Raw genomic sequence first — 14,701 nt, 5'->3', positions numbered from 1 at the left:
ATTTTACATACCCGAATTATCCTCTGAGTAATGTGATTATGTTTTATTCGCTAGGTATAAAGTAACGAGCTAGTTATTTTATGTATAATTAGTTAGTTTTAGTTTCCCATGTGTTGTGTTTCAAAAAAAAAAAAAAAAAAAAAGTTTCCCATGTGTTATAAAAAAATATTTTTTATTTAGTTAAAATCTTTACCCATGTATCTTGTATATCAATCTTTACATATGATGACAAACAAAAAAAAAAAAAAAAAATAAACATATTTTTTCTTTTTGTTTTGATATCCATATGTATATATATCAAATATATATTAAATAAAAAAATTTTATTTGGTACAAATATATATCAATCGTGGTTAATAATCTCTATCCACATAACCTATGTTCGCTGACCACACGACTCTTGATTTTGTCCTTCAGAAGAGATTCCTGACCACATAACATATGTCTTTAACCGTTTTTCAGTTCAAGCATATGCTCGAAGGTGGTGATTATGGTGGATTGTTCCTCCTTTAAGTCAGAGGAGATAGATTACAGATTTTGATATTCTAGATCTACAAATAGAAAGAAGGGCATTTAGGTGAATCTATAACATAGGATTAGTTGATTGAAAGGGTAAAGATGTTCAGATATGAAATTATTGATCCGTGGCAGTGACAAAGACCAAATCGTCAACGTCTAGTGTTAGAAGAGAAATTATGTGTAAGTCAGAGGCGTGCCTACAGTGTATCGAAAAAAGCATTCGCCTCAGGCCCCCGATTAATATGACTGTTTTTAGGGCCCTAAAATTTAAAATAATTTCTAGTATAGTGGTTTAGACTTATTAAAAAAAAACATTTCTACGAAAATTAATTAATTTATTTTTTGTTATCATGTATTTTTTTTCTATATGACATAATATAACATATTTATGTTATAAAATTATTCTTTTATTGTATTAGACTTGTGAATTTGGTGAAAATAATAGATTATATTAGAAAATTATTTTCATTACGGTTGTAAATAAATTTATTTTTAAAACTTGCCTTAGGCCCTTAAAACTCTTCGCACGGTACTGGTGTAAGTTATATGGACTTGAGAAAAAGTATGCGTAAATGTAAATTTTTCAGATATAAATGACTAATGATGTAACGTTCCTTATTTGAAAAACAAAATTTCTGCAGCAGATATTCAATCATCAAGTCGAAAACTAATAAGAAAGTTATAACACCAAAACAGGAAAACACTGACTCTGAAGCTCATTATAAAAATCAGTGGAGTCCAGAATCATCACCATTTTGTCTTAAGAGTCAGAGAACGGTGAAACTTCGAGATGGCAATTGGCAAGTCTCTCACAGACGAAGAAGACTCTTATTGACTAATATAATTTCCACTTTCCAATATCGATATCGATTTCATTCAGGAATTTTATTGGGCCTCCAATAATAATGCCCATCTAAAGGGAAGCCTAGCGTAATTGATATTTACAAAAGCTTTTTTTGTTGTCATTGAACTGAAGAAGACATGTAGATATGATGGACTAGTAACATAGGTCATAGGGAAATAATATATAAGCTGGCCACATATTGATGCTTATCTCTCTAAGCTCCCGAAATTTCTATATGGTGATCAACCGCATGCAGGAATGGTTAACACTAGCAGCATTGATACATACTGATTCGTAGTTAGTACTTGATCCATTACACGTAATGATTCTCAGAATAAACTGTAATGATTGGGATGAATTGATAATCATAGAAACACTACTCAGGATGTGGTCCATTTACTTATGATGTTGTCATGAGTTTGTTGGAAAAAAATACTCAAGAGTTGAAAGCTTTTTTTTTGTCAGAAAACTCAAGAGTTGATAAAATAAGCCTTTTCTTTTGTAGTCTGTGAATGTTTTTGTTGTAAAAAAATAAAGCCTTTTCTTTTGTTAATGGAAACAAGAGTATGTTGCATATCATAATACTCAAATAGTCTGTTTCACCAATAATGGGAGGCATCAATTATATGAATGGGATGTAAAGATAGACCACTTTATTCATTATTTTCAGAATATCACAAAACATATAAGTAACCTGGTATATAGTACAATTCTTTTGATTCTGGTTACTGGTTAGGTTTTGATTACGTTGAACCTCCTTGCTTCTTCCCTTAACCGCATTCCCCGCAAGGAAAGCTAAAAGTATTAACATAAAAAATAAGCAAACATATATTAAAACATCTATCCACTACAATACATGTTTTCTTGGCCATCTTCTCAATTTCTCTAAGATATATAAGAGCCTCTTATATATCATATTGATTTCAAAATATCTATGTTGTACAACTTTTTTATATTGGTTCATTGAATTTGAGGTGTCTTGGGTATTTTGTTCACTGCCCATACTCCAGAACCAACTTTCACATTTCCATTTCATTTACACATTGTCCAAAAGAAATACAGCACAAGTGGCACAAAACATATGGAACTTGATAAAAATATGTTGTATACTAGTAACGTTCTGTTGACAACCAATAGTATATTATTTATTTGACATATAAGATTCAAGAAAAAAAAAGAGAGAGAGCTTTTTTTTTTTTTTTTTTTTGACATCAAGAGAGAGAGTTTAAAGACAAGATATTTACGAAATTTAATGGGTTGTCTTTGTCAGTGCAATGAATCTTTTTTTCTCTCGTCTAACACATCTCGAACCGTACACGTCACACTCTCTCGTTCACCAAAATAGACTTTTTCTTCCTCTACCTGTCGATCATCCACCGGTTTACCGCTGAACGTGGGACCATTATTATTCACGTTATTTTCTTTTTTTTTCTGAACAACATTCACGTTATTTTCTTTCTATGATTTTTGTTCTTTATTGTGATAAAAATATGTTCCATACAAATAGTTTTGTTTTCTGGTCAAATAGTCAATGCAAAGAGTAATTAGGGTCGAATTAATGGATTTCTATCAAAACATTTCGAAATAAAATGATTGCAACTAGGTTTTAACCCATTTTATAATTGCGAGACCGGTTATATTTTCGTGATGTTTACAGGAAAATACAAAGACCAAATTCTTTCTGTTGTGCAGAACCATTCTATATATGGAGTTTTAGTTGATTAAAGATTCAATTATATAGGTTATGAATATGGTTTGTTCCTACGCTAACAGATATATACAAACATAGTTTGAAGTTTGACCAAAAAAGGTTTATAAATTATAAAAATGATGATGTAATGATTCCCCTTAAATTATAATTATTAAGATATTTTACCGGTATTTCCAGAAAATAAGAACATCCAATTCTTTTCTTATCTTAATTATACGGATAAAATATTATTCTTATACTGAAAATGACAGAAGTTTTGATTATTATTTTGTTTAATTTTTAAATGGTATGCGAATATGATGTTTGGTTTATTTAGTCCAAAGGTTAGAAGTTACGAATAAACTTTCGTGTATTTCGGATTAAATCTGTATATATGACAAATAAATATATTGTAAATTACAAGACTTAAATCGGAATGTGACACGTACGTCTATTAGTGAAAGTCATCTACTAAAATATACTAGTACAATAATTTCATTAAACCGATTACCTAACTAAAGTTAATGATTAAACAAAAAATGTTGGTAAAATAATTAAACAAGAGTTTTACGTGATTTGTATTAAAATGACAAATTCACTATTATTCAAACATAAATTTTTAAAACTTATTTAAAATCCACTATTATTGAATTTATCATTTCGTAGAATATTCTAAAATTTACTTTTATTGAAAATATTTTAAGTTGTGACTTCAGTGATTTTAGAATGTTTAGGTAGAGTTTCTTAGTTAAAAATAAAATAAAATTCAAATCACATGGTTTTAAGTTATATTTTAGAATAGTTTAACAAAAATCACATAAATATCTGCAACTTATTGAAATCAACTAAAACTTGGATAAAAGTCAAATCACCTCAAATATTATATTTAATACATCCCCTTTAATTGAATAATTACTAAATATTAAATATTAAAGATAATGAGAATAAAAGAGCATGTGATTTGTTTTATAAATTAATGGTTTTTTTTTTTTTGGTAGGAATATGGGAGAGTGACTCCCAATTTATTTAAAAAAGAAACCCAAACTTCAGCTTACAAGACGAGTTTGTCGTGGCCACAACGGTCCAGCAACATCCTCATGAACTAAAACAGCGACCTCAATCGGGGCCACAACAAAACTATGAAAACCAAACGGAAGAGTAAATGCAAGGTTAGCCAAACCATCAGCTAAGCGGTTTGCTTCCCTATATACATGAACAAATCGGACTAGCCAGTCCCTTGTCAAGAAGCCATGGCACAAGCGTACCAGGAAAGACAGCGGATGAGTGTCCCCAATCCCTATCGTAAGAAACTCCATCACCATCATAGAGTTGACCTCTACCTCCAGCCTTCTCACCCCTTTCTCCCAAGCAACCACTAAACCATAGTACACACCCCATAACTCCGCTAATGGTGCCGTACAGCTACCTATATTAATCGCAAAACCGCCACACCACTCGCCTTCTCCGTTTCGCAGTGCTCCCCCTGCAGCCGCCGGCCCCGGGTTCCCATGTGATGCCCCGTCCGTGTTCAGTTTCATCCACCCCACACAAGGTGGCTTCCATCCCACCATTATCTCAACCATATGTCTCTCCTTTATGTGAGCATTCTCTGTTCTATTTGCTATTATAACTCCCTTAGCCAAATAAAACCATTCATTAAATAGTAAAATTCTGGTTAGATAGATAATTTTTTTGTGAAGTTAATTTTTTTTGTTTTCATAGTAGTTATACTTATTCGAAAAATTTGTAATAGAATCATAAATTGTCTGATAAAATAACATAGGATTTTGGTTTTAGAATATTAGTCCGGCCGAAAAAACTACCAATGAAAAACCTACAGATTTTTGAACACTGAAAACGTATCTTTTATGATTTTAAAATTCCAAGAACGAAACATCTCCCCTTATTACAAAAAAATAATAAAAGAAACAGATAATAGAACATGACTTTATAATAACTATAAAATATATATAAATACCTATATTTAAGTTAACATAAATAGCAGATTGTTGCCTTTGCATACCCTATATCCTCCTCCTTTTTTTCTCTTTATATCTGTGAAGAAGAAGAAGGCACATGAAGTTTTAGAAGAAGAAAAAAAACAGTCTTCTTTCAACTTTTAGGTAGTAGGAATTAATTAAAGAGAGAGAGAGAAATATTTGCAGAGAGTCATTAAGAGGTTCTAACGAATTACCCACAATCTAGGAAACCCTGTTTGAAATTCAATTCAATTCAATTCAATTCATCCATCTTTTTTTTTCTTTCTTTTTGCCGTGTGGTTGATTTTTCCCGGGAAAATTGGTATATCATCTGTTTCCTGCGGTAGCTAAAAGTTCCTTCTTTTTTTATTCTTGGTGAGGAGTCATGGGCTTCTTGTCTACATAGCTTCTTCTAATAAAGTTGTTTCTCCTCAAATCTTTTTGTAGAAAATCTGTCGACTTTTCACTTTTGTTCCATTAAAGCTCAAAGCTTTACGATTCCAACAATGGAGGAAGTATCTCCGGCGGTTGCTATGCCTTTCATGCCATTCCCCGAGACCCCCCAGATGGAGCTTGCAGGGATCATGCTGGGTAAAGGCTACTGCAACGGCCAATACTCAGCTCAAGATTCCGACAACGGCGAAGAGACTTCTTCGTGTTCTGTTTCTGGAGCTCAACCTAGGATAGTTTCGTCATCGTCGTCGTCAGACAAAGTCGCCGGAGAAGGGATCAACGGCTCGGACGAGAGATCGACGGTTCAGAGCGAGAAGAAGATGATCAGCAGGACGGAGAGCAGGAGCCTGTTCGAGTTCAAGAGCGTGCCTTTGTACGGTTTTACTTCGATCTGTGGGAGAAGACCGGAGATGGAAGATGCTGTCTCCGCGATACCTAGGTTCCTTCAATCTCCGACCAATTCGCTGGTGGATGGTCGGTTCAATCCTCAGTCAACCGCTCATTTCTTCGGTGTCTACGACGGCCACGGCGGTTCTCAGGTTAAAAAAAAAGTCAACGGTCTCCTAAGTAGATTCCGACCAGATCCGATAATTTAGTAGAAAAAGTCAACCACTTTGGGGTTGTGTTGTGTTGTGTTGTGTAGGTAGCGGACTATTGTAGAGAGAGGATGCATCTGGCTTTAGCTGAGGAGATAGCCAGGGAGAATCCGATGCTCTGCGATGGCGACACGTGGCAGGAGAAGTGGAAGAGGGCTTTGTTCAACTCATTCCTCCGCGTTGACTCGGAGATCGAGTCCGTGGCCCCGGAGACTGTTGGGTCAACCTCGGTGGTCGCTGTCGTTTTCCCGACTCATATCTTCGTCGCGAATTGCGGCGACTCCAGAGCCGTTCTTTGCCGTGGCAAAACTGCCCTTCCTTTGTCCACTGACCACAAAGTACGCATAATAGCTATTTTCCGACAAAACAGTTTGGATCTATAGTTTAGATTGGTTGTGTCACTTTTATGGATGCATTTCTTATGTATTTGTGTGTAGCCGGATAGAGAAGATGAAGCGGAGAGGATTGAAGCTGCTGGAGGGAAAGTGATCAGGTGGAACGGAGCTCGTGTCTTTGGTGTTCTCGCCATGTCAAGATCCATTGGTAAGGTTTTCAAAAAAAATCAATGGTTATTAAATAGAAATCTTTTTTCTTACAAAACACATATTGTGTGACAGGCGATAGATACTTGAAACCGTCGATCATTCCTGATCCGGAAGTGACGGCTGTGAGGAGAGTTAAAGAAGATGACTGTCTGATACTAGCGAGTGACGGTGTTTGGGATGTAATGACGGATGAGGAAGCGTGCGAGATGGCGCGGAAGCGGATTCTCTTGTGGCACAAGAAGAACGCAATGGCTGGAGATGCGTCGTTGCTCACGAATGAGAGGAGAGGAGAAGGGAAAGATCCGGCCGCAATGTCGGCAGCTGAGTACTTGTCAAAACTGGCGTTACAGAGAGGGAGCAAAGACAACATCACTGTGGTGGTGGTTGATTTGAAGCCTCAGAGGAAATTCAAGAGCAAACCCTTGAATTGAAGCAGATGGTCCTTGTTCTTCTCTTTTTTAATCACTGAATATGGGTCTCTCACATTATAATTTGTGTTTTCTTTTTAAAATTAATTTTTAACTAACATTATAAATTTACAAGCATATGATAATATGTAGCTTAAAGTGTTAAGCTCTTATTCGTAGCATATCCTAAAAGCCCCTTGTATTTTTCTTCCCGGGCTAATTGTAATATGGTTTTACAAACTTACAATATACATTATTGTTTATCCAAATAAATTTCAATACTTTGAAAATATAAATATATTTTAATGTCTATCAAGAGAATTCTCTCATAAGTCGCAACATCTCGTAAATATCGTCTCTTCCAGTGGATATAAAATACATATATATAACTTGGTGTTAAAAGGATTGTTCAAACTCGGTTCTAGCTGTTAGCTAGTGGGGGAATCAAAGATCCTGCGGCGGTGAAGTAAGACGAGAGATCCACATCCACATCTTCAAACATGTTTACGAACCTATGGTCCTAGGAATAGCAAGAAACAAATAAACTTGTTAAGAGTGGTTTACAAGAAGAAAGATGACAGAGTTACTCTTGTATGATTACTCACCAGAAGCTCCCTTGCTGATTTCCGGTCCCTTGGATCTTTTTGTACACTACACAAGTTACAGAGGCATCATTTCAAATCCTACTCAGGTACAGAAACATAACGTGAAACGGTTTGAAAAAATCTGCCTAACCATTGCGAGATGAAGGAGCAAAACTCTGGAGAAAACAGGTGGGAAGGTGCACGAGGAGGCGGGTTTTCAACAATGGCGTCAACTAGCTCATACATGCTAGTCCATCCCTTCATGTTTTCAGGAGGAGTATACGGAAACTTACCCGTTGCACATTCGAGCAGAACCACTCCCAAACTCCAAATATCACACTTGTTCCCATACGCTTTTCCACTGATTCTCTCTGGCTGAAAAACATATGAGAATAATACCCCGGTAATTCATGCAAAAGCTTATTTCGACTCTGATGCATGCATTATGTTCTAAAAATCGGTGTAGAAGACAAATAAATTAAAGCCAAAACAATTTTCTTAAAATCCGATTTCTATGATTTAAATGGTTTAAATCGTAATAAAAAATTGTTTTAAATCGGTTTAAATATATTTAAATCTAAATTTGTTATATCAAAAAATAATGTTAGTGCACATCCATAAATTTATCTATTATTTTTTATATATCTAATATTTATAATTCTTCAAAATAGTTTAATTTAAACTGAAAAATAAAATAAATATAGAAAATATTAAAATAAATTAATAATTCATTAATGTATAGGCCGCATAAGCACCAATAATCCATTTAATAGCTAGTTTTCTAAATTTGTTGAACATTGATTTCATGCATGTTTGGTGAGTGTTGAGAGGTGAAACAGAGGAAACTACTCACCGACATATAGAAGTCTGTGCCCACGAAGGTATGCGCTAGACTGCTTGTGCTAGACAAGATCTTGCTGACACCAAAGTCTGCGATCTTGACTTCACCTCTGTGATTGATTAGCAAGTTGGAAGGCTTCAAGTCCCGGTGAATGATTCGCCTCTCATCGTGAATATAGCACAAGCCTCGGAGCACCTAGTCGAAGAAAAAAAGCTTAGTTATGTGTTTTCCAAGAGCCAGATAAAAATAGAAACCGATGTTTTATAAGTTTTTCCGTAGAGTACTCGCTTGGAGATGGCAGCGAGCATGTTTTCAGGAACTCTCTGGACTTTCTTCAACAAATCCAAAAGAGATCCACCGTCCATGAACTCCATTACGATTGAGACGAGACCGTTATGGTAGAAAGACTGATAACATGAGACGAGATATGGACATTGAGATGCCAAGTTTATCCTCAGCTCCTGAGAAATGGCTCGACATGTGGACTCTTCTGTGTTTAACTGAATAACCTGAATATAATATAATGTCATCTTTTGTTCAGACAAGAGAAGAAGAACATTTGAAAAGAAACAACCAACAAAACAGAACCGGACCTTAGTAGCGAAAAACTGTTGAGTTAGTTTGTGTTTAACCAGCTGAACACTACCACTGCTTCCTTTGCCAATGACTTTGATCACTTCAAGATCAGCCAAACTCAACTGGTTGTCCAATGGATCAATAGGTGGTGGCTGCAAAAAAAAAACAAAAAACAAAACGATTCAACTTTCTTATTGATTACAATGTAAGAGAAGAGTGTGAGATCTGATGTTTCAAGAAGCATGTTACAGCTCCAGGCTCAGACTGAGATACTGTCTGGATTCCATCTTTGTTCACTTGAAGGTCCCCATCCTTGAACGTTCCACTCTGTGTTCTAAACCATTTTCTTCAATGTTAGAAGACTCATCGACACATATTTGAACAATTTTTACACAATAGAATCACTTTTGGCAATGAAAACGAATCCTAAAAAGGTGAGAACAGTGTGCTCTGATTCGTCAAATCCTAACAAGAGATCTAGATTCGAGACGAGAGCATTTGAAAAATAAAAATAAAACAGAAACATTAGGAAGAATCCAAAAAGAGAGGGGAGAGAGAGAGAGGTACAAGAATTTGGAGATGGATTGCTCAGGAGGAGGGAGAGAGATGGGATTAAGACTCAAGCTGCCTCTCTTCATGTCTGATTAGAGAGATCAAAGCAACACGAACGGATAGACAGTAGCAGAGGTCAGAGAAATTAGAAGAATGACGAACGCTAGACCGACGTCGTGTAGCTCACCACTATGAATGAATATGAATAAGAAGAAGACGAAGACTATATGGTCATTGACTTCTGCTTGACTCGTATTTTCTTCCTTTTAAAAGTTTTTTTAATTTTATTACCAAACATCATTACATTTTAACTTCCCCACTTTTCAATGTTCCCATTAAGACAAAGAAGAGCGGCTAATGATGATGATTATTGTTTTAGTTGTACTAGTCTTATGATTAATTTTCTTTGAGGAATGGTCTTATTGTTGTGATATTATTGTTTATTTGCATTATTTAACAGCTTCTTGATATTAATTATTGCTTAAACACACAAAATACAATCCCCTATATATTAATCCCGTAGCATTACAACATGTTTTCGTAGCCACGTGTCATTACGAGAATAATTCTTAGAATTATTAGAAAAATAAGTTGGTCCATATAAACATATACTATGCTTTTTATTAAATTAACTATCAAATTAATTAATACTGTACAAAATAATATTTTTTATTTCCTTAAATAAAACATACGGAATTACCTAATATGATTAACATATATATGACAATTAATAATTATGAATAATACATATTTGATATAAAAAAATTATAACCTCTCTTTTTGTTTAATTTTATATTATTAAATAAATTTAACAATCACATTAAGCATATAATAAAAACAATTAGATTTTTATATATTTTATTTTGAATTTTTAAAAACGACTATAAATTACTAAAAATGGTAAAAGTCCCACATTAAAATTTTGTGATCAATAGTTTAACTTTTTTTTTGTTCAAGCAAGATACAACTTAAAATTATCATATATCATAGGAATGGACGTTCAGATACACGTTCGGATTTGTATCAGATTTTTCAGTATAAAGGTATAGAACCTGTTTGGGTATTTCTACACTTCGAGTCGGGTTCGGGTATTTTATGTACGGTTTCAGATATTTTAGGTCGGGTTCGGATATTTAAAATTTGAAGAAAAAATATATAAATTATTTATTGTTTAAGTTTTTTGTATTTAAAATATATTTTAACTTAACTGCTTTTTTAAATTTTTTTTTAAAAGATTAAACTATTAATAGATTTGGAGATAAAACTTTAAAAATAGAAGGACCCTAATTTAGTTGTTGTTTTGAAGTTTTAGATGCAACTTTTGTTAATGCAAGAAACAAGAACTTGATATGTATTTTAAGTGAGTAGCAAATGATTTTGTCCATAATTATATGTATATTATCTAATTTTGAGCAATAAGAATCATTAATATAAATATTTTGAATAAAATGAGAGAAATAAACTAGAAATATAAAGTTAAGTATACTTATGTTTGGTTATCTTCAGATAGATAACCATTCGGGTTCGGATATTACCCGTACGGATTCAGATATTACCCGAACTGGTGAAATAAGTAATTTGTTTTGTTGTTCTAATTATATGATTTTTATACCGAGCTGGTGAATATATACTAGACAAATATTTATATTTCGAGTCTGCACTTATATTCTATAACAGCTTGATATATTATATTTGAACACTAACTTGTTAATATAGTTTGTCGGTGATTTTTTAAAAAAATTTGATTCTTAGATATGTTTACGGAAATTTTACATATGTCTATTTTTTTTAATTGACACTTATGTAATTCACTGAATACATAAAAGAAGTTAATAAAAAGAAATTTAACTCATATCAGTGAAAAATAAGACGAGAACGAAAGCATAATTCTATAGAAGTAGAAAATGAAATCACTTATGGAGAGTCAATAGTAAGCAAATCGAGAGCAAAAAACCCAATTTCCTTACGTCATTATACAATTGATGTTGCCTATTTGGTTTTGGTAATTTATGTCGGCCGCAAAACTTAATTTCTTTTTGTGCATATAAAATTTTAAAAATAATTAAAATGAGATGTAATACATTAACTCTTCAACAAGGATGATATATTTAAAAGACCAAAATTTGTATTCATCATTTTATAATCAAGAAAAATTGTAGTGTTGCAAAATATTAAAATCATTTCATAAACAAAATTATTATAAGAACTCAGTCCGCGTTATCATCTAATCTATATTTAAATCGTCATGATTATTAAATAAACACTACATGAAAAAATAATAAAAAGTACAATATACATAAGTGATGTTGAGTTGGACGTAATTTAATATTTGTTGTACCTATTACCTAATTCTCTCTTTTTCAAAAAAAGTACAAGCATTCTTTTTTTCTTTTCTTTTTTTGTAACAGTACAAGCATTCTTAAAACAAGTTTTTTTCTTTGAGAGTTTGATAAAACTATTTTTTAATTGGACTATTTGATCCACAATATAGGAGATCATGATAGACTATTATTCTACATGATTTTGATAGGGAATATGTGAGAATAGAAGTCTAAATCTCTATTAATGTGACTATTTGACCTAATATATATTTTGACTAAAACGAACGAAAAAAATCTGAATTGGTACTGTTTATGTGGTAACTAGTATTAAAAGAAGATGCTGTCTGAATTAGCAAAACTGATGCTTTGTTTGTTTGAAAAAAGTATTGTCCAAGGAAAGTTCCTCATAAAAGGTTGCCAAACAAAAGAAGAAACCATTGTATACTTATTTTTCTCAATCTCTTCATCTTTTCAACAAAAAGGAAAATTAAACACAATATGGTTTTGAAAAGTTACATATTATAGTCATTAGTCACTGGTAAAAAAATCATTTGATTTTTTTTTTAATTTGAAAATAACTGTTTTTAAATGGTTTAATCTTTCATAATTAACAAATCTATAATCTAAAAATCAGTTCACAATTACGAATATAAATAGTGCAATATATGAGCTGGTGATAAATACATAAACTGACAACTAAAACAATATACTTTGTGACATATATAGATACACAGTCTTGGAAGAATGAGTTATTGCTTATGAATTAGAATAATTTCCAAAATACTAAGAAAGAAGAAGACAACGTTGCTTTTGGTGTAAGAAAAAAAAAGTCATTGACTTCGATATTTCTTTTCTGCTCTCTCTCCGTAGTTAACGTTTACGAAGTTGAAGCAGCAGCCGAAGAAGAAGACGACGACTCTTCTCTTTCCAGATATTGTGATTATCTCAACTCTTCTCTTGCAATCAATCTCTTTCTCGAGTTTCTGCTCTTGAAAATTTCTGGTGAGTTATCTCTTTACTTGCCGAGCGATCTCCAGCTCGTTATGAACGCTGGATCATTCAAAGTTCAAACCGATAGCTTGTAGTTGATATTTGTGGATCTATACTTATAGGGCATGATTAACCCCGATCTCTTAGTCGGGATTCTTAACGCATGATATGATTTGACATTTTTTTTTATATTTTTCGGCTAAAGACGGCTCTTATATCTCTTATTTATGAGATGATTCTTAGCTTTTTTTTATTTAAAATCTAAAGAAAGCTAAGAACTGTATCTTAGCGGAAGTTAAGAACCCCAATTAAGAGACTGAAGTTAGTTATGGTCTTAGGCTTTGATTGGTAGAGCATTAGCATTAGCAGTAATAGTATGCTATAAAAGCAGTATGTTGCAGGAGCTGTATGCTTTTGATAAACTATGCAATTAGATGATTGGTAGAGAGCAGTACGAGTACGAGTATGTTATTTAAAATTATTATAAAAAATAGTATATAATATATAATATATTTATATTTAATAAATATATTTTTAATATATATATAAATATATTAACATATAAAATTAAAATGATATATAATTGATTTATTTTATTTAATAATTTAAATTTTATGTTTATATCAAAAAAATTTATTTTAAAATAAATTTTATAATTAAAATATCTACTTTTTAAAATAATTTTTCATCTTTAAAATAAATTAAATTATATTTTAAATGTGAAATACTATTTAAATTTTTTTTATTGTAAATTAATTTTAGAAATCAAAATTTTATTTTCTGGATATAAAAATAATTTTATGATATTATTAAATAAAATAAATGAATTAGTTATATATTTTCTTTAATTTTATAAATTATAAATGCAAATGTTCTTCTAAAGGTTACAACACCCGATAGATCATGTATGTACTTTCTAGGGGTCAATCCAAGGCGACCAACGGACCCATTACAGAGCTTAGGCTTCTGTGCCCCCAGCCACCGGACCACAGCCGCTCGATTTTTCAACGCTAAGTTTAGAATTCTAATTTGAATAAAATCATCATTTAGATGAAATTTTTGGTATATGTATAGTTTTGACGGTTTTTCCGGAACTATAATGCAACATCCCGAGTTGTGATATATGGAAAAAACATAAGAGAATTGATTTAGCTATCTATGTCACCAAAGTTGACTTACTTTTTCCGTCACTCTCGTTTAGAACTCCAAAGTTAAGCATGTTTGGGCTGGAATAGTGAAAGGATGGGTAACCTATCGGAAAGTGATTCGCGATACCGTGCAAGTGAGGTCAAAGTACAAGGAAATGTCATGTGGTGATTGTAGGACCAGCAAACATGACTTTCGGGCCTTAGAAAAATTAACGCACCGCCCGTCAGACGGGATAGAGCCACGGGCCAAGAGGGCGGACGTGAGTGGCCCATTAGCCGTGGGCGGCCAGGGCATTATAAGTGGTATTAGAACTAGTTAGCCATCTCGGTTCTGATCTGAGAAGCGTCTTGAGACATGTTGTGTGAATTGTAACAATCCGAGTTGTGATATATAGAAAAGGCATAAGAGAATTGATTTGGCTACCTATGTCACCAAAGTTGACTTTCTTTTTCCATCAAACATCCGTTTAAAACTCCAAAGTTAAGCATACTTTGGCTAGAGTAGCGAAAGGATGGCTGACCTATCGGGAAGTAATTCGCAATGACCAAAGTATGGGAAAAAGTCATGTGGTGATTGCAGGATCAGTAAAAAATGATTTCGGATCTTGGAAAATTTAACGCACCGCCTATTAGAAAGGGATGGGGTCCACGGACCG

General features: G+C 33.0%; 2 protein-coding genes and 1 long non-coding RNA gene across 5 annotated transcripts; 1 reads left to right on the top strand and 2 right to left on the bottom strand.

The window, feature by feature from the left end:
- Positions 1-754: 754 nt before the first annotated feature.
- On the bottom strand, positions 755-5,221 carry LOC103861612. Its single transcript, XR_631592.3, has 2 exons — positions 5,032-5,221; positions 755-4,687 (listed from the first exon to the last, which is right to left on the bottom strand). It is a non-coding gene; the product is annotated as an uncharacterized LOC103861612 (long non-coding RNA).
- Positions 4,978-7,302, top strand: LOC103861611 (protein phosphatase 2C 56). 3 transcript variants are annotated; one of them, XM_033287091.1, is made up of 5 exons: positions 4,978-5,176; positions 5,480-6,024; positions 6,129-6,419; positions 6,519-6,624; positions 6,699-7,302. In XM_033287091.1, exons 2-5 carry the CDS (start codon positions 5,539-5,541, stop codon positions 7,055-7,057), a joined length of 1,242 nt encoding a protein of 413 aa, XP_033142982.1. In that variant the 5' UTR covers positions 4,978-5,176; positions 5,480-5,538; the 3' UTR covers positions 7,058-7,302. The 3 variants fall into 3 exon arrangements, with proteins under 3 accessions (XP_033142982.1, XP_033142981.1, XP_009137578.2); XM_033287090.1 differs by having other exon boundaries at positions 5,117-5,375; XM_009139330.3 differs by having other exon boundaries at positions 5,125-6,024.
- LOC103861610 (mitogen-activated protein kinase kinase 1) lies at positions 7,286-9,939 on the bottom strand. The gene is made up of 8 exons (XM_009139328.3): positions 9,602-9,939; positions 9,284-9,368; positions 9,052-9,186; positions 8,743-8,967; positions 8,471-8,653; positions 7,769-7,992; positions 7,639-7,684; positions 7,286-7,553 (listed from the first exon to the last, which is right to left on the bottom strand). Exons 1-8 carry the CDS (start codon positions 9,670-9,672, stop codon positions 7,455-7,457), a joined length of 1,068 nt encoding a protein of 355 aa, XP_009137576.1. The 5' UTR covers positions 9,673-9,939; the 3' UTR covers positions 7,286-7,454.
- Between the last annotated feature and the right edge of the window lie 4,762 nt (positions 9,940-14,701).

This window comes from Brassica rapa, chromosome A03 (assembly GCF_000309985.2).
Source record: "Brassica rapa cultivar Chiifu-401-42 chromosome A03, CAAS_Brap_v3.01, whole genome shotgun sequence".
NCBI classification, from domain to species: domain Eukaryota; kingdom Viridiplantae; phylum Streptophyta; class Magnoliopsida; order Brassicales; family Brassicaceae; genus Brassica; species Brassica rapa.
Note: the sequence above shows the minus strand (reverse complement) of the source record. Positions and strands in the feature narration are given on the sequence as shown.

Excerpts from the sequence above, each read along its gene's own strand:
- LOC103861611 (XM_033287091.1), top strand. The coding sequence starts at position 5,539 with ATGGAGGAAGTATCTCCGGCGGTTGCTATGCCTTTCATGCCATTCCCC. Across the intron at positions 6,025-6,128 it reads ACGGCCACGGCGGTTCTCAG|GTAGCGGACTATTGTAGAGA; the intron begins GTTAAAAAAAAA and ends TGTGTTGTGTAG. Across the intron at positions 6,625-6,698 it reads CGCCATGTCAAGATCCATTG|GCGATAGATACTTGAAACCG; the intron begins GTAAGGTTTTCA and ends ATTGTGTGACAG.
- LOC103861610 (XM_009139328.3), bottom strand. The coding sequence starts at position 9,672 with ATGAAGAGAGGCAGCTTGAGTCTTAATCCCATCTCTCTCCCTCCTCCT. Across the intron at positions 7,993-8,470 it reads GCACAGACTTCTATATGTCG|CCAGAGAGAATCAGTGGAAA; the intron begins GTGAGTAGTTTC and ends TATGTTTTTCAG. Across the intron at positions 7,685-7,768 it reads TGCTCCTTCATCTCGCAATG|TGTACAAAAAGATCCAAGGG; the intron begins GTTAGGCAGATT and ends TAACTTGTGTAG.